Source organism: Aquila chrysaetos, chromosome 6, assembly GCF_900496995.4.
Source record: "Aquila chrysaetos chrysaetos chromosome 6, bAquChr1.4, whole genome shotgun sequence".
Classification (NCBI taxonomy): domain Eukaryota; kingdom Metazoa; phylum Chordata; class Aves; order Accipitriformes; family Accipitridae; genus Aquila; species Aquila chrysaetos.
Window position 1 is genome coordinate 40568891 of NC_044009.1, and position 22491 is coordinate 40591381.

Sequence of the window (22491 nt, forward strand, 5' to 3'; positions counted from 1 at the left end):
TATAATAATGCTGCTGAGCAACAGTCATATTCTAGACTGTTATGCATTCGCTTTACCTTTTCACAAATCAGAAAAAGAAGGAATGACCATGTCAGTGTTATGCCACATGTAACTAAGTGTTAATACTCGCTTTGACAGGCAGGATTACTATCTGTTGGCACATTAAAAAATGCTCAGAAACTCCATGACTCAAACACTACCGGGTATGGAAGTGGCAATAGCACAGAGGAGGTGTGAAAGTGGAGGCAGATATAAGTACCAAATTAGCAAGTTTTTATTATTAGCAGCGGTTTCCAGGCATTGCTTAGACTATCTGAAGAATCAGTATGAAGAACTAACACTAAAAAAAATTAGCATGAACAATTGACTATAGTCTATAAAGATGCGAACTGAAGGAAAACAGTGTATCAGTAGTAGCATATCAGAAAATGTCAGCAGACTGACTGTGTTGCAGAAGAAAAGGCCACATAAATCTTTTTCCTCCCAATTCAGTAATTTTTAGCATGCAACATAGGCTGCTGATGCCTTGTTGTTTAACCACAAATAAGAGGGAACACTCATAGGGCACTGCCATCTGTCAACAGCTGTTACGAAAAAACAAACACGGGGTGCAAGCTAGCAGTTAGCAGCACCCTGCCTCCAAACACAGCCAAAACTCAGAAACAGGAATAAAATTTGTGGGAAAATAATTGTCCTGGTTTCAGCTGGGATAGAGTTAATTGCCTTCCTAGTAGCTGGTATAGTGCTGTATTTTTGAGTTAGGTATGAGAAGAATGTTGATAACACACTGATGTTTTCAGTTGTTGCTAAGTAATGTTCAGTCTAAAGTCAAGGATTTTTCAGCTTCTGATGACCAGCCAGCAAGAAGGCTGGAGGGGCACAAGAACTTGGGAGGGGACACAGCCAGGGCAGCTGACCCAAAGTGGCCAACAGGGTATTCCATACCATGTGACATCATGTCCAGTATATAAACTGGGGGGAGTGGGGGCAGGAGGACCACCACTCAGGAACTAACTGGGCATCAATCAGCGGGTGGTAAGCAATGGCATTATGCATCATTTGTATATTCCAATCCTTTTATTATTACTATTGTCATTTTATTAGTGTTATCATTATTAGTTTCTTCCTTTCTGTTCTATTAAACCATTCTTATCTCAACCCACAAGTTTTACTTCTTTTCCCAATTTTCTCTCCCATCCCACTGGGTGGGGGGGGGAAGTGAGCAGCCGCACAGTGCTTAGCTGCTGGCAGGGGTTAAACCATGACAATAATATCTTATCAAATCCCTAAACCCAAATTCTGTGCTCAACGTGTAGATAAGCCTTCAGCGTTTCTGGAGAAGGCAAGCACCAGGTACAGTTTGAGGGGTCTGCTGGACCACTTTGTTCTTTTTGCAAGCATGGGTACTGAAGTCCTGTATATTTTGCAGTACCCCAGAAGTAAAAGACTTCTGTCTAGGGATAATTATTCTACATATGTGGCAAAGTGCTTTACCAGCTATGACTCTATTCAGAGAGAAAGTCTGGGGCCTCCCAGAACATGAGAGCAGGATCAGCCTGGTTCATCTGAGGCTCGCAAGTCAACCACTTGGGTCATTGAGCCACCTGAATCACTCACCTCCATTACAGAGCACTTTGTTTCCAAGTAGCAATAGTTATTATTTTGTCCAGACTGGAACTGAATGGCTTAGTTATACAATGTCTGTTTACTATTTGTACTGCCATGGCAGCCTGAAGCAATCAGTGACCAGCAGCATCCTGGTTCACTGGATATTGTGCACAGCCCACCAGTTCCTTAGATGTTGCCAAATACTGAATACATGCTTAGGAGCCACTAGCCAGCGAGGGAAGCAAGCTTTGAACCATTAGCCTGCATATTAACCAGCACCTGGGGGGCTTTCAGTCCAGCTAAGCTAACTCAATTGAGCTAAAAAGATGAAACTACACTCATGCTGCCCCACTGGTGAGGGTCTCTTCTTGGCATTATTTAGTTTGAAGGAAAGGGTCTGTGAAGGGTTGAGGAGACCTTTGACTCCTGGCACTATGGAGAGAAGAATCCGTAAGTCTCTTATGGGATTAAGGTATGTCCTACGTTTTAACTTCTCCATACATGTCCCATGCTCGTTTAGGCTCCACACCTAACAAGAATGGCTCCTTAACAATAAGTGACTGAAAGGTGAACAAGCACCTTGCTAGAATGGAAAAAAACCATAAATGAATCTCACCACAAAGTAAAAAAAAAAAGGGGGACTGAACCAAGGAGTTTCAACTTTCTAAATGAAAACTTTGAACTAAAAGCAATGACAACAAAGCAGCCTCAAGCCTGTCCAAGTCTCACTCCTGCAAACACACCATCGTGCTGGCAAATCATCTGGTTCTCTTTAGCAACCATCTGTGCTTGCCTTCACTTAAAGAAGAATTAGCAAACAGAGGAATTGGCACACATGAAGCACAGCACGTGACAGACAACTATAGATTCACTTTCAGCTTTGCTCCAGAGATTGAAAGCAAGTAAGATCTGGTGTTTTAACTGGGAAACATGAATTTCAATGCCACCTTTACATACTGGCACTCATAAGAAGTCAATGCGTCAATAGCATCATTTTGAACTGTTTGCCTTGCCTTCTTTCTCATGCACAGCTTCATGGGTCCCTACTATTGCATTGCCTCCACTTTACAACCTGAAGACTGAATTGATGAAGCCTTCACTGAAAAGCAGAACAGAGGAGGTGGGCTGGAGAACTTCCATTCCCTCTTTGTTTTATAGTGGTTTTGTGTTTAGTTTTTAAATATTAGAACCAGGATCCTACTGATTCCTGCTAGCATCTGGAAAACCCCTCCCACTGACACAAAGAACCACTGATAATTACTGCATGGAACATGGGTGAGTTTGTTGGGGTGGAAGGGTGGTTCTTAGTCACCTGGATTACATTTAAACCAGGCTTACTTCACTTTCATTTGCAAATGTTATGAGGGAAGAGGGTCAAAAAACTTTACTTTGTCACATAGATGAAAAAAATACATTCAAACGTGAGTTAAAAGAAACATTTAGTTTTTCCACATGGGGAACTGGAACAGAAAGCTCAGCCAGCAAAATAAAGCTTACCATTAAAAATAAAGGTTCAGAAAACCTCTAAAAACAATATTCTGAAGAACAGCATGAAGATTAAATGGAAGAAAATATAGTCTCACCTACTCATTTGTAGCAAGCTGCTCCTCAGATAAACAATTAGAATACATCCACATTTAAATATCAAGCTTTAAGTTCTTAATATCAAAATCAAAGAATAATCTGCATCTTAATTCTTCACTAAATATGCCCATGTGCAATTTGACAGTCACACTGATGACAGACCAATAAAACTAGAATAAAGTATTCTCATCAGTTCTGGTATAACACAAAATCAGCAGAGGGTGTACATTAAATGATACACACTGCCATTTATAGAAGTGCCTCTGTTGTGGCTTGCAGCTATTTCATGCTGACATCAGGTTGTGTTGTTAGCTGAGGTCACATTTTCTTCTGTCTTTAGCCCTGTTACCACTCTTGATAAACTGAAGTGTTCAGTAACAGACAAACACACCATCTCAAATGACACTGGCAATCTTTGTCTTTAGCTTACTAACATACACAGCTATAGAAGTACTGAGTAAAAAAAAAAAAGATAATTCGGAGTTCTTGGATAACTACTGCCTCCTATTGAAGGAAAAATAAAATCATAGAACAATTTAGGTTGGAAGGGACCTGTGGACGTCAAGTGATCCAACCTCCTTCCCAAAGCAGGGCTAACAAAGCTGTATTGCTCAGGGCCTCATCCAGCCAAGCTTTATAAGTCTCCATGTATGGAGATCCTCTGGGCAACCTGTTACAGTGTTTCACTCACCATCCTCAGTGAAAAAAGTATCAGCTCATAAAAAAAATGCACATAGGGCTGCCGCCTCAGTCCCTGTAGTACGTGAACTACTGGAGCTTGCATAAAACCAACTGAAAATCTCTTGCTGGAAAAGGTCTTACTTCCAATTTGGAGGTTTTCTGAAATTAGTGGTCTATGTGTTATAGGTACAGAAAAGTCAAATTTCTAGCCCAAAAATTAAAGGATGAGCTGCTCACCACAGTCTTTCATGGTATTTGTACTGTGTGCTGTTTTACAGAAGTCACTACCACACCACAAGGAAGCAGAAATCACCTGCTTTCAAAAACAGCTGGTGGGGTCATCACTGGCCAAGGGTGCAGAGCACTATCAAACATTGCTCAGGTATATTCTCACCTCACACTGGTAGCATACAGCATTTTCTAGGGCATGTAAAACATGCTGGTTTAGACAGCCCTGTGATCCAGCCTTCCCACGCAGAAGCAGGTGGAAAGGACTGAACCATTTCCTTGTGCACACACCGGAGGCCCAGCAGGGAACGTCCCGCTGTAGCTGATGGAGTGCCCTGCTGCTTTGTACAAAACACATTGTTCCCCACAGTTGTCAAGCAATCACCTGTCCCCACCAAGAGTTTCAAACAAAATACTAAGTTTTTAAACCTATTTTTAATGCTCCCAAGCTAGATAAAATAAAGGCTTCACGTTTATCTCAAACTACTCCACGGTACCTTGCAGAGTCCACCTCTGCCAGAAAACTCCCCAGTACCCCAGTTATCCCTACCACATCTCCCACACTCTCAGGCAACAGAGTGCCCAGAGCTGCTTACACCACGCTGCTATAAACAAGAAATAGCTTGGACAAAAATAGGGACAAGAGTGCTTTAGAGCCCATGATAATAAATAGGCTTCAGGGGGCTACATGAAGGGGAGCAGCAAGCAAGGAGCATAATATGCATATGCAAGACCCAGCCCAGGCTCAGGTCCTTGGATTGGAGAAAGCCCACTGTAGCCAAGATCCAGCACATCACAAAAAAAAAAAAAAAAAAACCACCAACACACAAAAGAGACATCTGCAGAAAGCACTAGAGACAAGTATGGAGCTTCTTAAGGGGGAGGGGACAGAGCATAAGTTTCAGTGAGCTGGTGCATAAACATTTTGCCTGTGGAACCTTGGGATCAGATCTTATTTAAGTCTCCAGTGAAAAGGAGCGTGATTGTCTCTCCACATCACAGAAGCTCTGTGTGATTAGAAGTCTCTGCAGATTCAGCTCCTGCCCAGCACAGAGCTCAAACAGCAGGAGCATAAATCGGAGCTGAAGTGCGCTGGCAGAGCTGCAGCAGGAAAGAAGCATGCCCAGCCCTGCTGCTCCAGGGCTGGCTCCAGGACTGCCCCCGCTCCCTCCTACTCACAAGCAAGAGCTGGGGGGGGGGGGGGGGGTCAGGGGGAGAAATATAAATGATCACGAACAAAGTTAGACCCATTCTTCATAAAGCAGACCTAATTAGGAATGTCAGGTCTCATTATGAGCCAGAGCTCCACTAAACAGGAGTGCCATTACTCCAGAGAGATACACGTGGAAGACATGCATCATTTCTTAAAGACATACGGATCTTCCCTCTACCCACATCACACCCAAAGGGAACAGTCTCATTACATGGGGGTGGAGGCAGCACCAATGCTATGAGCCAATGCCAATTGCATAAAGAAAACACTAGGAGAAGCAGTGCCAACACTATTTCATGCATAAAACTTCTACTTCACCCTTCCCTCTGAAAGACTAGGAACAATCATGGCTAAAACACCCATACAAGGCTATTACAACATAGTCAACTAGCAGTTTACAAAGGACCCTGTTCGTTTCCCCCTGAAATCATTAGAAAGAGTCCATTAACATCAAAAGGAGCAGATGTGGACTAAAAATAGTGTAAATTTATCTTTCCGACCTCTGCATATAAGCATCCAAAACTCTCTATCAAACCACTATCCATCCTGGTCTTCAGTGAAGTCCAGATATGTTTCATATTCATTGGACATTAGTGTCTGCATCTAATACCAGAAACTTCCAGCATCTAAAGGACTTTCAGGGTGCCCTGACAAGCCCTGAAGGAAGGCGGGACAGGTCTGCCACAGGAAAAGGAGCAGGTCTGGAAATGTAGTTGCTATAGATTTTGCCATTCTCGAGAAAAGCAGTTCAGGTGACACTGTACAGCAAATGAAGGTAATTATTTCTTCCTCTATAGTGCATTGTTTGTGCTAAAGTTTACCTGCCTTGACTCTGAAGGCCAACCGCAAAAAAGCGGCCATTAGCAGTTTTCCTCATGAAGATTTGGCTGCAATGAGCTCGCTGCAGGCTACGGTGTAGGGTGTAAACCAAGCCAGGATTATTCAGGGCTGTCTGCAATTTGGGGCTTCTAGGGGAATAAACAAGAAAGAATCAAACTGCTTTGCACAATGCAACAAAAGGATTCCTTTGACAGAGCAGCAGGGCAGAATTAATTCCTTCAGCAGGCAGAAGTAACCCAGTCATTATACAGTATTTGCTGTCTTAGTACTACCAAAATAGGACGCTTTTACTTATTATAGCTTGGGTTTGTTGTATTTCACATCAGTATATCTGAGCTACAAACAAAATACTTCAGCCAAACATAATGAAGGAGGGCAATGTAATGCCAGAGCAGGGCCAAGTACAGACAATGCATTAACTGTACTTCCCACTGGCATGACAAACCAGCACTTGTCCACTCCTGCATTTAGAAAAAAGGTCCTCTTCATGCCACCAACTCACATGGCTGTAAACTGCAGTTATTGTTCTACCACTGTATGTTAAAACTGGATACACCATCTGTATTAGTAAGTCTTCCTCAGAAATGGACTTGGTAGTCTAATCTCATCCAGCCTAAGGTCAATGATTTGAATATGAAAAAGTGACTAGATATGAGAAGACCTTCAAGCCTGCAAGCATTTGCTCTTAGGTTCTTTAGAAATCAGCCAGGTGCTTTTCAGTCTAGACACTTGACTAAAATCTCATGGTTACGGAAGCTGCAGCTACTGTCATTATGCTATACATAGACTGTTCTGCAAGGGCAGGGATGCTCTTTGTCACCAACAGGACAAACACGCATGTCTCATGTACTTTTATTGCCCCTAAAAGCCTGTCCTGTAGTTCACCAATTACCCTAGGGCAAGTACTGTCCTCAGAGGCTGCTAATAAAAGCAGCTAAACCTCAGTTCACTTGTTACATGCTCAACCTGAAAACAAATCTCATCAAATAAATGAGCAGCAGCAGCACAGGAATTCAAAGTGCTCCATAAGAGGTGCAGGAAATTTCATCTCTCCCCCAAGCAGTCTTTGGCCATTGCTGAGGCTGCTGATTAAGGACAGCAACTTAATTCTAAATGGGACAGTGATTCTATATAAAAACAGCCCAGAGCTTTTACTTGAAGTATCAGGAGACTACTCTCAAGAACCCAGCACCCAGCCAACATACAAAAAGGGGGAAGGAAGATCCCCACCCCTCCACCGCTTTTTGCAGAGACTGAACTGTTTGTGAGCCTCAGGCAAAGTTTCCTATATCAAGAACACTTTTGCTTTCTGCTGCTATGGAAAGAACTACATGTGATACCTTCACTTGTGCTCAATAAAGTACTTTACTGTGCTTCCCCAACAAGTGTTGAAGCCAGAGTGCATGAAATACATAAACAAACACAAGCCAAATAAGCTTCATTAATCTGCAGAATATACAAATATGGGATACTTTTTACTCACACCAGGTTGCCCTTAGCATGCCAGCCTTCCTTTAAAATATTTGAGTAATTTGTACTCCCATCTCTCAGAGAATTGTTGAGAATTAAAAGGCTGACTTAAAAATCACTGCTACATTCACAGTGATCAATATGTGTGTGCACACACATGCATGTGTATGAACCACCCTATTGATAAATTTGCCCTTGGAAGATGCTGTGTACAATAAATGACAAAGCTAACAGATCAAAAACATGACATTTAGAGTTAGTCCTTTCATGTGAAAACGTCACCAGAGTTAATATTGCTCTAGTCTTGACCCCTTAACTCTTTGACAAAAAAAAAAAATCTACAAAGGAGACCCAACTAGGCAAAGCAGCACAGAAGATACCGGGACACTGGTCCAGAGATTTTAAAGACAATTACCTTAACTCTTTGACAAAAAAAAAAAAAACTACAAAGGAGACCCAACTAGGCAAAGCAGCACAGAAGATACCGGGACACTGGTCCAGAGATTTTAAAGACAATTACCACTGCAGATTTGAGGCTTTGTTTTACAAATGAAACCACCCTGACACCGACAAACATGAAAGAAATTGGAGGAAAAGACGACAGCAGAGACAACAGCAACACTACTAAGCATTACCAAAATGTGATTGCCTCCACAGCTTTACCAAATGTTACTGCAGTTTCCATGGGAAGGGTGTAGGATATATTCTAATTCATTCTAATTCTTGTTATGGACACTGGACTGTAGATTCATCCTTGCTATGTTTCAAGTTGCATGTGTTCTCTAAGACAACCACTGAGGTCCCTCAGATCCACATGGTACTTTTGCCAAAGGGGAAGAAGACAACAGGCCCTGCATAAAGCAGCTCATCTCCAGATGTGCAGGATATTCATGCATTTAACCTCCATCAGTGTTAATGGAATTATGCATGTTAATCTTTAGCTCATGAGGTCCACGCTAAACTGCATCATCTCATTTCGCTGCCCACTCCTTTAGCCTACATTTTACGCACGTCTGTTAGAAATACTATGAAATGCAGTGGTAGAGTGGTTCTGCTTGGTTACACCAAAGCTTTGCCAGAAGAACATTTCTGTGTCCGTATAAAATGATCAGCGGTTAGGGAAGTGAAGATACACACACAAACAAAGTAACTCTGGTCTACTGCTTTTTTGCAAGGGAATCCTAGGGTCAAGGTACTTTGGATTCAATCCAGAAGACACAATAGTACTAACAACTTACTTATTTTTCTTCTGACACATGCTATTACCACAGTTCAGACAAACAATGGTGACCTGGAAGTCAAACATTTCCCAACAAATAAGACCAGCTGGACTATGGCCCCAGGCTCTTCATTCCACCAGCTGATCTTTCAAAACTGAGAAGTTCCCAGCATGAGGAAATCATCATGCTTCATTAACAACAACAAATATGTGCTTGTTTTCTTTAATAAGCAGTTAAGTACATTAATTATTCAACACAATTCCAACTTTGGAAAAATAATAGATTATTCTCGACTACTCTTTTGACCTGGACAGGAGGAGCCAGAGTGAAATAGTCTCTCAGCTGTAGTGACACTGTCCAGTGACAGGTGATGTAGTTCACGATGAGAAGGAGAACCAGCCTAGACAGGTTTTGGTGTTTTAGTTCCTGGAGCTGGGAAGCATTTACTGACTGTTCACAAGTAACTCCACACACATACATCCCCTCCCTCCTCTGAAAATATATGTAATCATTACCTTGGAAGAGCATTGTGAAACCATAATATTCTATAAGTATCCAAGCCCCTAAAATCAAGAACTGCCCATAAAAATGGCATGTACTGTCACATGTAGTGTCAATTCCACAGCATTCAATTTGGCCAGTTGATTTCCTCCTTCTAATCCAGTACAAAAAGAGCTGCCAATTAACTTGCACCTTGAGACAGTAAATATCAATACAAAACCCAGGTCTATACAACTCAGATACCGACAATCTCAGACTTCCTAAATTTAGTCTACTACATCCACAGTGTAATAAGCTTTTCAACAGGACAACAGGTTCACTGAATGGACAGAAGAAGTGAAAGAAAAAAAAAGATGCAGCTTTTGCAAAGATGGCTAACAAATCATTTCCTCTGAAAGCTGACGAAAGTCACAGGCTTCTGATGTACCGAAAATAAATGCAATACATGCTACCATCCTGTAAATTAATTCCTCACAGGTTAATAGATACAGAGCTCCTCTGCCTTTCCATTTCACCTAGTTCATCCAGTCTTTCCGACTTCCACAGATACCCTGTTACAGAAACACAGTTAAAACACAAAAATGCAGAAAAGCCAGTGATGTCTCCATTTGGCACATTCTTGGAACTATGATTCAATGTTAATTCAAAATTACTTATAACCAATTTAAATAGTCTTCCCAACTGATGCTGCACAAGGTTAACAGTTAGAAAATGAAAGCCTCAGTGATCACTCAAAAAACATCACAGACCAGGAAGGGTATCTAAAAATACCTGTCCTTCACCTCTCGCAACCTGTTTTGTCCCCTTACATATACACACATTCTCTTCTTTCACCCTGTCAAAAGATCATTTATCATATTTTATAGAAGCTTAAACTGAGCTTGATGCCAGCAGGCTACAGATGCTTACAGGCTATTTTTTAAAGTTCCACTTTTACTGCAAGATTGCTTCAGTCTCTTCACACCATTAAAAAGAAATTTAACAGGCAAATATTCAGACTCTAACAAACAAACCCGTCCATCCCTGTGGCACATTCATTAGCACCTACCTTTCCCTGTAGTCATTATCTGCAGTGCCTGTGAGATGCTGGGGAAGAGCACTGTGCTCTGGGAGCAGCCCTACAGTACATGTCTCTCAGCAATTTAACCACCAGCAAACTCTCCACCCTCCTAAATGACTTCTCTGTGTGACCTAGCAGACAATTGCCACCTCTCCTCCAAAATAAAAGCCTGCTCAGCACTCAGCTGAGTGCCATGTGTCCTCCTGTGCCTGCTTGCTCACATCCCTCTCTCCTAAATTTGAGAGTTTAAAATCCAGGAGGCAGTAATATGCTTGTTTACAAAGTTGTGTAATAGAAAGGAGCAGCTCATCCATTTTTACCTTCCACAAGGATGTACTAATATCATTTAATAGGACTCATTCAAATATCACTCAGACATTACTGCTCTCTCAGTCCCCATGCAGGTGAAAGGGTATTTCCTTGCTTTTTTTATGCCACAGGAATGCTGAGTCAATGAAATGAATTTTCTCTTTCAACTTGAAAACAGTATTCAGAGGGAACAAGCCATAATGGAAAGTAAACTGCACAAGGAGGTATGAATGCAGAAAAGCACAGTACAGCGTTTGTTGGTTCAAAACCTCTCTGTGTTATCACTGACAGTCGCCCTCCTTCCAGTCTAATTCTGTTGCTTGGATATATGTTGACAAACAATATCCCACCCACAGATGCATGGCAATGCTTGGCAAATGTGGGTGATTTTTCCTCCTTGTAATAAATATCAAAATAGCATTCAGTGACTCGGCTTTATTACCAGCAAAACTCAGGAATCTAGAATAGTTCTAGTTTCCATCTAATTGCCTCCAAGTTGTCAACTTCATAAACAGAATTCATTCAGCAAATAGCATATTTACCTTAATCAATATCTCAAATATAGAAGTAGTTCTACTCAAGAGTAACATTGCTCCTTCTTCATAGGCTTTCAGCAACTGGAATTATCACATCTGCTATTTTAGCATTGTTTTAATTAGCCCGCTTACTCTTAGAATGCTAATTCACACAGGCAACTACTGAAATTGCATCCTCCCCTCACCTTACTCTGTGCAAATAACCATGGGGGAGAGATCTCAGCTCCAGACTCCTGGCTTTACAATCTCCTGCTTTGATTTCCTTGCAGCCCAAGACCACTGCCACCTCCACTATCCCTAAATCTTGCTTTCCCCAGCAAAGTCAAAATTCAGCATAGATAAGAAAGTTCAATCCTCTCCCTACCCACAGGTACCAAACTGGCACACCACCGCAATATTCCTGCACGTACCAATGTAGAACCATCTCCCAAAAATTGTGTGACTTATGTAGAAAAATGAGGGCTGACATCAAAGAATGGTACATATTACAATATGACAACAATCAAGAGCATAAAAATCACACCAAAATGTTTTGGATACTAATAGCTTTGGTTTGGGTCATTGTTTCCCATCAGTTTGTATCTCTCAGTAGATCACTTATTTCATTCTTAATCTGTCCTGAAACTTGATTATAAAGTCTTCTGGAGTCCAGGTCTGATCCGAAGTCAATTCAAATCCATGGAAAAACTGTACGCTTTATGCTCAGGTCCTTCTAGACATAATACGAAGGAAACCCATGCAGCACGAATTTCTTGGAGTCTCTGTTTACATCCAATAGCCTCTCTCTGTATCACATCCAACTAAAGATCATCACACAATGCCACACGAAGACAGCAGCTGACTAGCTGGCAACTATTAGCTCTTTCATGCTGAAAATGTATTTGTCCCCGGGGAATAAGGCATCTGCATAATTAGCAAAAGCAGTTACACAAAAAATAATCAGCTTGCTGAAAGCCCAAAGGGCGAAAAACTATAATTTTTGCTTCAAGAGGCTGACTAATTATATGCCAAATAACAAAACAGAGATGCACTAAGAATTATAGAGAAATCCAACATGGATTTTAACTTCATATTCTAGCTATAAGGGCTGCTGTAGCCTAGCAACAAGCAGCATACTTCAGCATGCCAAAACCTCCCTCTGACTTAATGAAACACCTCAGACTACTATGCAAACCTCCCCCACCCCACTACACATTTGATTCTTGTATTATTTGTATTACTAAACAAAAACAAAGCCTAGCCAAAAAAATAATCAAGCAATTCAAGATAAACTCGAAGAACTAATGGACTGTGCTACAGAAAGATAAGTAAATATAAAACATCTAAATTATTTTCATAGAATTAAAATTCACATTCTGAGTTGATTCATTAGATTTATTCATGGGATCAGAAAATGCTCTATTATTTTAAGCACCTTTTCTAGTAGACTAAGCAAGATTTCTGTTCATTTGTGTCTTGGGAACCATTAGTTAAGAAGTCTTTAACTACTTACAGCATACTCGCTGATCTCCAAATTACTCCTGATACACAAGTAATGCTGCTGCAATTGCTTTCTTTTACTTGAATCCTCAGTGAGCTGGTAGAGGAAACTGTTATCCCAAACAGTAGTCTTAGAGATAAGAGACCAGTTTTAGTCATCGTTCTTCTTTGACCAGTTCCTTTGCCATATTTCACCACTCCAGAAGCCACAGTTGCTTTCCCACCTGCCCAGTACCACTATGTTCTGCAGTAAGTCAGGTTTGACAACCACTTTCAAATCTTGTTGTAATTAGCACAACTCCAGCGCTCCTGGGCGAGGGCTCAGTTGAATGTGACACTTTAGCCAACAGCTTACTGTTGGTTACCCACCAGAGAAGTAGAGATTCACCATGTTCACCCATAAGACCACATAAAAAAAAAAGTTAGACTTGATCTTTGCTAGTGAGCTGGGAAGTTGCGATACAGCTTAAGCTAACCTTCCCATTTCAGAGGCATGCGTTAACGCTAAACAACAGAAAGCCCTTCCTCAACATGTGAAGCATGTCACTTTTCTGCAGCCGGTACGCACCCAACACAAGGAGCAGCTCTTGGCAGAAAACCCAGCACGAGGGAGCTGACACCATTCCTTCCGTGGTGCCATTTCACACTGACAAGGGCTTACAGACTGCAGTCTGTACAAACATTTGACAGTCTGTCTCCCAAAACCTCTGGGACACTCATGCAGCCTGCACAGAGCTAGAAATAGCATGTGCTAGCTAGAGAGGGACTAGCACAGGCTTTTAAGACAAGGTACAACTGCACCGTGTTGCCTGAAGTCATCTGATCCAGGCCATGTAACACGGAGGTTATAGCATTAACAGTGTGTTCACCTGCTGGAGTTACAATCTAAAAGGAGTGGTATTAATGACAACAGATAGACACCCTCATAATCAATACTGTACTCTGCCAGACTCAAAGGATTAACAAGACTGAGACAGCTATTTCCTAAGAAAGACAGATCTTTTGGATGTGCAATATTTATCATCTTCCCTGGTAACTCTGACAACTGCTAAAAATGTCACCTCTGTTCAAAAGCTGCAGGAGGCGTCAGAGACACAAGGAACCTGACAAACTTAGCTTGTCTTTAGGCCATAATAAACTTGTGACCATGGGTGAAGATAAGCCTCCTCCACTGGCTTACACAACCGCAAAAAGATAAACTGAAAGTTGCACAGAGCTGTTGACACATTAGATATGGTGAGCACATATGCTGTATTTGCACTGTGCTTGGAGGGCAAGGAAGAAGCAACAAACCAGCCTACAGCACTATGGGAAACTGAACCCTGCCCTCAAACACCCAAAAAAAGATATTAATAACTAATGTTCCCATTATTAGCTTCACAAATGAGAGCTACTTTAAAATTAACCCATGCAACTACAGACTTTTTTCATGGTTAGGGAAGATGAAAAAGTTCTGGCAGAGCAATGGGATATCCTATCCTTTCCAAACCTTGCTCTCTTTGACCCCTTAACACTTCTCCACTCTCCCCAACTCCCATTCCCCCAGGCTACTTTTTGGTCTCAGCACCCACGCAGGAGATTCAATGGAGGAGAAATGCTAACACACACACAGTCTAGGGATTGCATCCAGCCACCATGCAAGCAAAGACAGCGAGACATCAGCAGATCAGGTTAAGCAGTGAGGAAGACAGGCATACTTGTGTCTGGAAGCACAAAAAGCCTGTCAATGGAGTCAAGGACATGAGGTAGGGTGTGTAAGGTCTCAGATGCTGTATGTGCAACAACATTAAATCTTCAAATTCTTCAAAACACTGACAGAGGAAAGGGTATTAAAAGAAAAAAATAATTCTCAATGAAGCCTAAAACTAGCAGATCTAAAACACATAGACACTTTACTTGCACTTATGGGAAAAAAAAACCCAAACCCACAAATGTTCCTGTGGAATCCTTCCTTGGCAATTTTAAAACAGATCATTTGCTTTCTTGGAGAGAGATAGCACAAAGAATTGTCTGCCCAGAAGAGTCAGCCCTATTGTCCCATCTTCCTGCTTTTGACGTTTTCCATGGTACCAGCAGCCTTGAATCACATCCCAGCATGTGCTAGGATGTTCAGTCTAGAGACCAGAACCACCTCTCAAAGCCAAGGATTAGCAAGTGATGTCTCTGGTACTGTTCTGGGATGTGTAGATGCTAAAATGATTGCACAGCTAAAACTTGCATTGCAAATAAATTAACTCTAGTTTCTTGCTCTTCACTGAAGTTTATTCTTACATGTATCTCACCTATTTCGTACTAAATACCCTTCTAATCAGTTGTAACATATCTGATTTTCTACTAAGATCACCTTCGTTTGAATTAGAAAAACTGTCTATATACTTAGCTTAAATTTGGCTAGGGGCACATTAAGCTCCAAAATCTTTTTCCCTCCCCCTAGAGAACAAACCCAACAGAAATCCCACCCACTCATCATCCCACCACAGTATTTGTTTAAAAGGACCGTGTAGCAACACATCTCACCACAGAACACAAGTCTGCCACCTCGAACTCCAGACAACAAGCAATCTACATAGTACAGTGATGTATCAAATTAACTTTCTTTTTTTGAAAGCCCATTCTATTCCACTACTAGCAAAACAAAAATTCTAACTTAGCATAGCCAAGTGAAAAGCAGAGAAGTTGGATCAGCAGTAAGCTTGTTTCAGTTTGAGTTTGGATTTCAGAACAAACACCTGGAGGTTGTACAACTTAAGATGTTTGCTAAGGGATTAAATATTTACTCCCCTTCTAAAAAGTACAAGGACATTTGTTTCTCAACTGCACTTTTTTGCCACTGTAAGCCTCATCTACCTATACAGCCAATGTTTTCCCACATTATGCAAAAGCATAATTTTAACCCATTCCACAGAGAAACCTGCATTAGGTCATCTTCATCTCTTCATACAAGAGAATATCACATCACATTCCTGAATAATCCAAAATATAACTTCAGAACTTTCAAATAAGTCAATTTTATTATTTCCTGCAGGGATGAAGTTTCCCATATTTTAAAATGGATATGGCAAGAAGAATGGTGCCTAGAAGTGAAAAATACATTTTTTTTCCAACTTATAAGAGCAGAGACCTATGCTCTCTTGGCTTCCGAGAGCATGGTGGGAAAGACTGGGGACATCGCCTCTCCTGCTCTTGGCCTTGCAGAGAGTGTGAGCTTGAGAAGGAACCCGCAGCACTGAACCCATGTTCTTCATCTCTGCTCTACTCGGCTGTTAGCAGAAAGATTAATTCCCTCACCAAGAATTCTCTCAAAAAAACTATTCCTAAGAAAATGAGTGATACTTATTAAAAATATTTTCTCATAAGCTTACCTATAAGAAAAGCAGTAATAAACACTTGTTTTTAAAGTAAGCAAAATACTAGTCTCAGATAAAAAGACAGAATTAAGGCTCTGATAAGGGTCTTTGACTATCAGTCATAAACATACAAGGTATGCAAACTTAGGAACTGCGAAATACAATCCCTAAATGGAACACTATCTTAATATGTACACTTTTTGTGCTATTTAGAGCATTAAACTGAAAAGGCTTCTTCTAAAATTACTATTAAATTTACTATTAAATTACTATTTAATTTACCTTATGAAAAATTTAAACAAAGATGCACATGGACTTAACAGAAGATGTATTTCCCTAATGAAACTCAAGAGGAAAAGGAGGGCAGCTCTAACAACGCCTTCTGTTCTTGAAACTTATGCTTCATTCTCATTCTGATACTACTAGCAAGATAGATTAACTAAACATCAATTCTATTTGCTGCAAAAACTACGTGTGTATGCCTGAACAATCACCCATAATTTTTTTCCTGAACAGAATGCTTGGTCTGTGTCCATTTGAATGCCTCGCCAACTGAAAATTGCTAAAAACACCAAAAAGAGAATACAAGTACTTCTACTCACCACCTGAACTCTGGATCATGTTTCCAGATTTTTGAACCTCATCGAATTTTGTAAAAATTACATTCAACCTGTTTGAAAGTTAAAGAAATACACAATGAGCAGCTGAATTTCATTTTTAGGAATCTCTAATTTAAGATGTTATAGGACAAATTTTGCTTAACTCAGGTCATTGGGAGCATGGTCAAAAATGTCAGTGTGGAGGGAAGTTATTTTAAAATTTAAAAAAATATATCAGAACATGCATCAGCATCAGGTGATAACAAAAACTGAGAAACAATTGATACTACAGAGATGTAAGAGATATAATCAAAAATATTACATTACTGAAGATGTGACATGTCTAATTGTAGATGCACTTCCAGTTCTTTACCACTTTGCCTATCTTAACTATTTGCAGAAATACCACAAAAAACACCCCTAAAACACAACCTCACACAACATTCGTCTTTGGCCCTGACGCTTCTTTCCCATTCATGTCACAGGCCTGGTAGAGCAGAAGATCCTTATCACATCTCATTATTCTTTCCCAGAGAGTTTATTACTTCAAGCCACATCGTGGCAGCAGATGTTTTCACGGGAGAAAAAGAGACAACACTACTGCGTGCACCCCACCTCTGAAACAACCTCTTCCATCCTCCCTCTGTGCATTGACACACTGCCATCTACTCCATCCTCAGGTCTAACCATGCTCCACCCTGCACACTGGAGGTTGCAAGATGCAGAGCAGCTTTCTTACCGCACCTGAAGTAGCGGAAGCAGAGGGACAGGGCTTTGGTTTTGGTGTGGTTTGTTTGGGTTTTTTTAAATAAAGCCTTGGAACTGAAGATACTGACTGTGGGGTTTTTTCTTTATGACAACCTTCTAAGTTGCATAAACACAGGCTACTCTGAAGTCTCCTCTCTACACATGCAGAACATACAGGAAAAACACTACATTAAATCTTTAATTAGTTAACTACACATCTGTAATAATTTTATCTGTTTTCCGAAGATGCTGTGGCATACTTGGGCAAATGTACAGGATCCATGTTAAGTGAAACCTGAGTAACTGTTTGTAGGATGAAAACAACCCAACCCTGATCCCAGGAGGAGGTTCAATCATGCAGCTCCTGAAGCCTTCTAAAGGAAGGAAGGGAATAAAAAGCAGCCCAAAACCAGTGAAGACATAAGGACATTCTCAACTTACCGAGATTGGGGTAATCCTTTTTTACTAAGATCAGCCCTTACACGTTCACCAACATGTCTGTAAATTTCCACAAGGCTGTTTATTGCTGCATCTCGAACCTGAATGTGAGATATGAGAGAAAATCAATCATCTTTATAATTTAAATAAATCCCTGCCCTACCTTGGAGAAAGAAATTTGCCTTTTTCTCAGCAACAACAGTTGCCACTATACACATTACCACAGAGTTCGTGAAGGAGCTTCCATCCCTGCATTTCAGATATTAGCAGTATCAGCAGGTCTAATTTAATTGAAAAGGCAGTCAAGACATAAGATGAAAGGTTTCATACATAGGGACACACACAAGGAGCTCGGCTGCCTTTACCAAACTCCACCCATCGTGTGCAACAGGTACATTTACTGGATCAAAAAAAGACACACAGAAATAGACCTTACACTGCTAGTACATTATAAAACAAACTGATTTTTACTGCTGTCTTACAAACTTATGCTTCTCTGTTGATAACAAAAATATGGAGGGAGGAGTAATCAGTCACCTGAGTTTCCATGAATTTTGCATGTTTTCCAAAATGATTTGCAAGAAATTGCTGAGCACATCCTTCTCTCCACCCAACAGAAGAGCCACAAATCTGATTAAAGTGTCACCTTTCTGTACTGAACCCCTTTCCTTCATCAGACACAGCAGGCAGAGAAGGTAAGCTATCTGCTCTGCCTACAGAAATACCTACGAAGCCCTGCACTTCTGCTTCTCAGAAGATGGCCTGGCAGCTACCCAAGCACCCACACACATCAGGACTAGACACAGGGTATTTTGTGGGCACAATCTAGACTCGCCTATAGGTGGGAGTCAAAGGGCAAGCACATGTGCCCTGCTTTCTAGCCAAAAAACCCTAACACTTGACTCACGCTCATGTCTCCCTGTTCTCCTGCTCCGCAGCCTTCCCGTTCAGCAGGTCGCTGCCAGTTTCCAAACTCCTGCCTTCACTCACGCCAGCCCTCATTCAGTGGTCTTGCCTCTCTTCTCTCTGCCCATCAGCCTGTACAGCACCAGGCAGGACTTCTGGGCACAGCTCAGGAGGGACTCTTTGGTGTCCCCAGTTTTTGGGTATGCAGACCCTAACCCAGGCTCGCTCTCTGCCTCCGAGAGCCATGGAGGAGAGGAGGCAGCACCTGCATCTCACACACCTGCAGCGAGCCCGCCCAGCCCGGGGCCCAGGCCCACGGCAGCCAAGGCATGCCGACAAGCTCTGCCATACCCCCAGCCTGCCGCCGTGGCCCCTCCAGCCGCGGCAGGCAGCATGGCTGACCACGGAGGTCCTCACGGCATGATCTGGAAGGATTGCCCGTGTGCGTCAAGTTAGTCAGAGGTACGGTTGCAGTACTGGGTAAACCCCATATTGGGTAAGGCAGGGAGCCACAACTATCATACTTGATTTAGTCCACCACAGCAATAACAAAGCTTTAATGCTCAATTTTATATCTGGGAAAGTAGTCATAGTTTAACTACTGTTGCCATAACAGATGCTCACTGGGTTATGTAATTGCATTAGTTGAAAACAACAAAACCACTCTTTCTGAAGAGAGCAGTAACAGAACAGCTTCCACAACCACAACAAAAGGGAAAAGGCTGCACTCGACCTGGGTCTGTGTTTCTCCATCATCTATCACCAAGAGAGGGCAGCAATGACCGAGCATCAGGTCTCCCGGAGCTCAGAAGGCACTAGCAGCACAGAAACAGCCCCAGGGGAGCCAGGGCCAGCCCCTGCCCCAGGACAGGCACTGTTCAACCAGGAGCCACTTCGACAGCGATTTGTGTCAGATCAGTTCGGGCACGGGCTTTCTGGGGATGAGGAACCAGACCCGGGACAAGGGCAAGAGATCAACCTCATTTCCCCCCAGCAGCTGCGGGGGGGGACTGGCATAATGAGCTGTGCCAGGCACATGGAAGAGGCAGTGCAGAGGGAAAACATGTCTCAGCAGCCTCACCAACTTTCTGATTCATTCAGCAGCTCACCAATGGCAGGACCAAGGTATCTGTCTGTGCAACAAGTCCAAGTCCTAAACCCAGTATCGCCTTGAAGAATAACAGGTTGCTCAGTCACAGCTCAGAACTACAAAGGACCCTGAACATTAAACTTCCTTAGAAACTTCTGGGGATAACAGGTTTATCCTCCTGCATTGGCACAACCAGCAAGGGAAGGCAGCTTCACACTCAGTCCTCCTCTTCAGCAACAGGAGGCCCTGACAGCCATGGGAATATGGCCAACTCCCCTGAGCCAATGCAAACCCATTTCCCAGCTGGCTGCCCCACACTTCCTTCCAGCTAAACACCCGCTCCAGACCTGGATCACATACGTGTCACCCATGCTGGGAAGGCAACAGGGATATTCAAAAACTGCTAGTACACATACTACATGACATAAGTTTGAACCCTGCTTCCCCACCCCACTCTTCTCACTAATCTCACATACTTGCATCTCATTTCAGGTTATGTCCTGTCCAGCACAGGACAAAAAAAAGCATGTAGAAGTGACAGATTTTTTTTCAGCATCTATTTTCATTTGGCTTGCATCGCTGATTTAAGGTTCCTATACAGCTTACCTTCCCTCCACCTCTTACTCAGAATCTCCCTGCACAACTCCTGGCAGTACACATGGCCAGGCTGTCCCGACTGGTCCCATTTGCCCTCCCTGCCCAGACTGGTTCTTCTCTGAAGGTGAAGGGTGCTGCACTGAGCCCAGAGGGATCCCTGCAGCCTCCCCTGCATTCAGGCTGTAAGGCACAGGAGTTCCCTTCCCACAAAGGTTTCCTGCTCAGTTCATCTCACCTGCAGATTCACCTTGTTATGTTGAACTCTTGGAGTAACTGATATGCTGGTTTAGGCATACTTCAAATCATACCTCTTCAAAACCAGCCAAGGGCTCTTCATGAACAGCATTGTTCAGAGTTCACTACTATCAGCGCAATAATTTACCAGCCAGAACACAGAGCCTTGCTTACCAACAAGGCAATCAGCACAACCTTTAGACATGACTCACAGCAAAAGCTTACCTGGCTGTTTGGATCTCCAAGTAAGTTACATATATGTGGCACTATCTTACTCAGTGTTAAACTCTGAGCTCCAGATCTGGGAATAAAGAACAAGAGAGCACCGGTATGAATCACAGAGCAGGCTTGCGTACATAACGTAGGTTTGCACGAGGTTCTGACTTACGCATTGAGTGTTGCAATAAGGCAGAGGCAAATCCCTTCTCTTGTCCGGAAATTCTTGTGTTTGAATCCTCCTAGCATCCTGTCCCACACATACTGTGGAAGACAGAAAAGAAGGTAAGACAGGAAAAGAAGGAGGCAGGGGAAGAGACAGATTCTTTCTTCCAGCAGACATACACTGTAACATCTCTGGAGCTTAAATGTAAGCTTTACATCTGTCCGAGCAGAACAGGACAAGAAGTAGAAAGACACTTTTAGATCTGACTAATTCTTTGTTCTTGCTGACTTCACAGCAACTCCCTACTAGCTAAAACAAAACTTTTACTTACAGAAAGCGAGTACCTTCCAAAGACCCAGAACAACTATGACATCCACCCATCCCATCCTTGGGAAATCCACTGACACACTCCCACGTGTATCCTGACATGCAACAGCATTCTCAAGTGAAGTGAATATCTCATAACAAGGCGTAGGGAGATGAAGCCATTTCAGAGGCACAGGAGAAAACCCTCTGACTGACAGAAAAAAGTTCTCCTTTTTAAGCAGCCAGTCACTCACTTGCACTGAAAAGGGTTGTCAAGCATACCTGAGGATTAGCAGCTTGTTCCATGATTTTTAGCAGCAAGGTCTGATCCTGCTCCCTCACCGAGTCCTTAGAGTCTCCCAGCCTATCAAGTAAACTTGGCAGCACTGAGGAAAGAAAACAGGAACATCCAAATCCCTCAGAAGAAAGCTGTCACAGTGGCACAGCCCCCCTGGTCTCCCCCCATCCGATGAAGGGACCAGCCCCTCCCAGCCTTCATCGGGGCCTGTAACCACTAAAAGCCTCCCGAGTGCGCTCCTGAGGGGAAAGCAGGCTTTGTATACAGCAGCCAGAGCAGATCCCAACAGAGCAACGGCAACATCCCCCCCACTCACACACAGACCCCTTACCTGTGCCAATCTGGGCCTTGAAGCGATCTTGCAAGCGGGACACTAGCGCGGAAAGGATGTCAATCCCCAGGAGAACCACCTGCAAGCACAGGACAGACAGTGTTTTAGCTTGCAGCCCTTTGCCCCCGGCCTCGGCCAACACACCCGAGAGGTGGGACTGCTGGCACACGCTCCCCTGGGAGCAGGGCCCCTTCCCACCCACGCCGTCAGCACCGCTCAGGTAACCGGGTTGCACAGATACACCCAACTCTTTCTCGCGTGGCTTCTGACAGACGAGCTGGGTGCTTTACAAACAGAAAAACAACCAAATTATTGCTCCCTATGGCATTTACAAGCCAAACTTCACTGCCAAGAACTTGACAAAGCCAACAACCGTAATTGCCGCGCAGTGCTAAATTCATACGTATATATGTGCAATGTACGCATACCATATGCATAACAATTTCAGTATTTGCTGTAATTAACATTTCTAACTAATTGTAATCAT

At 42.6% G+C, this 22491-nt stretch overlaps 1 protein-coding gene across 31 annotated transcripts in view; it reads right to left on the minus strand.

Annotated features, from left to right (window-relative positions):
• CLASP1 (cytoplasmic linker associated protein 1) overlaps positions 1-22491 on the minus strand; it is a 197955-nt gene that overhangs the window by 115529 nt on the left and 59935 nt on the right. For 30 of the 31 annotated variants that reach the window (XM_041124198.1, XM_041124186.1, XM_041124188.1 and 27 more), the window contains exons 3-8: positions 22005-22083; positions 21658-21761; positions 21076-21167; positions 20913-20988; positions 17864-17961; positions 16679-16746 (exon numbers count right to left, since the gene is read on the minus strand). In XM_041124198.1, coding sequence (XP_040980132.1) covers positions 16679-16746; positions 17864-17961; positions 20913-20988; positions 21076-21167; positions 21658-21761; positions 22005-22083 — 517 coding nt within the window. Of the gene's footprint in view, positions 1-10393; positions 10499-16678; positions 16747-17863; positions 17962-20912; positions 20989-21075; positions 21168-21657; positions 21762-22004; positions 22084-22491 lie in introns of those variants that run through there. The other variant, XM_030018009.2, reaches the window with a different exon arrangement.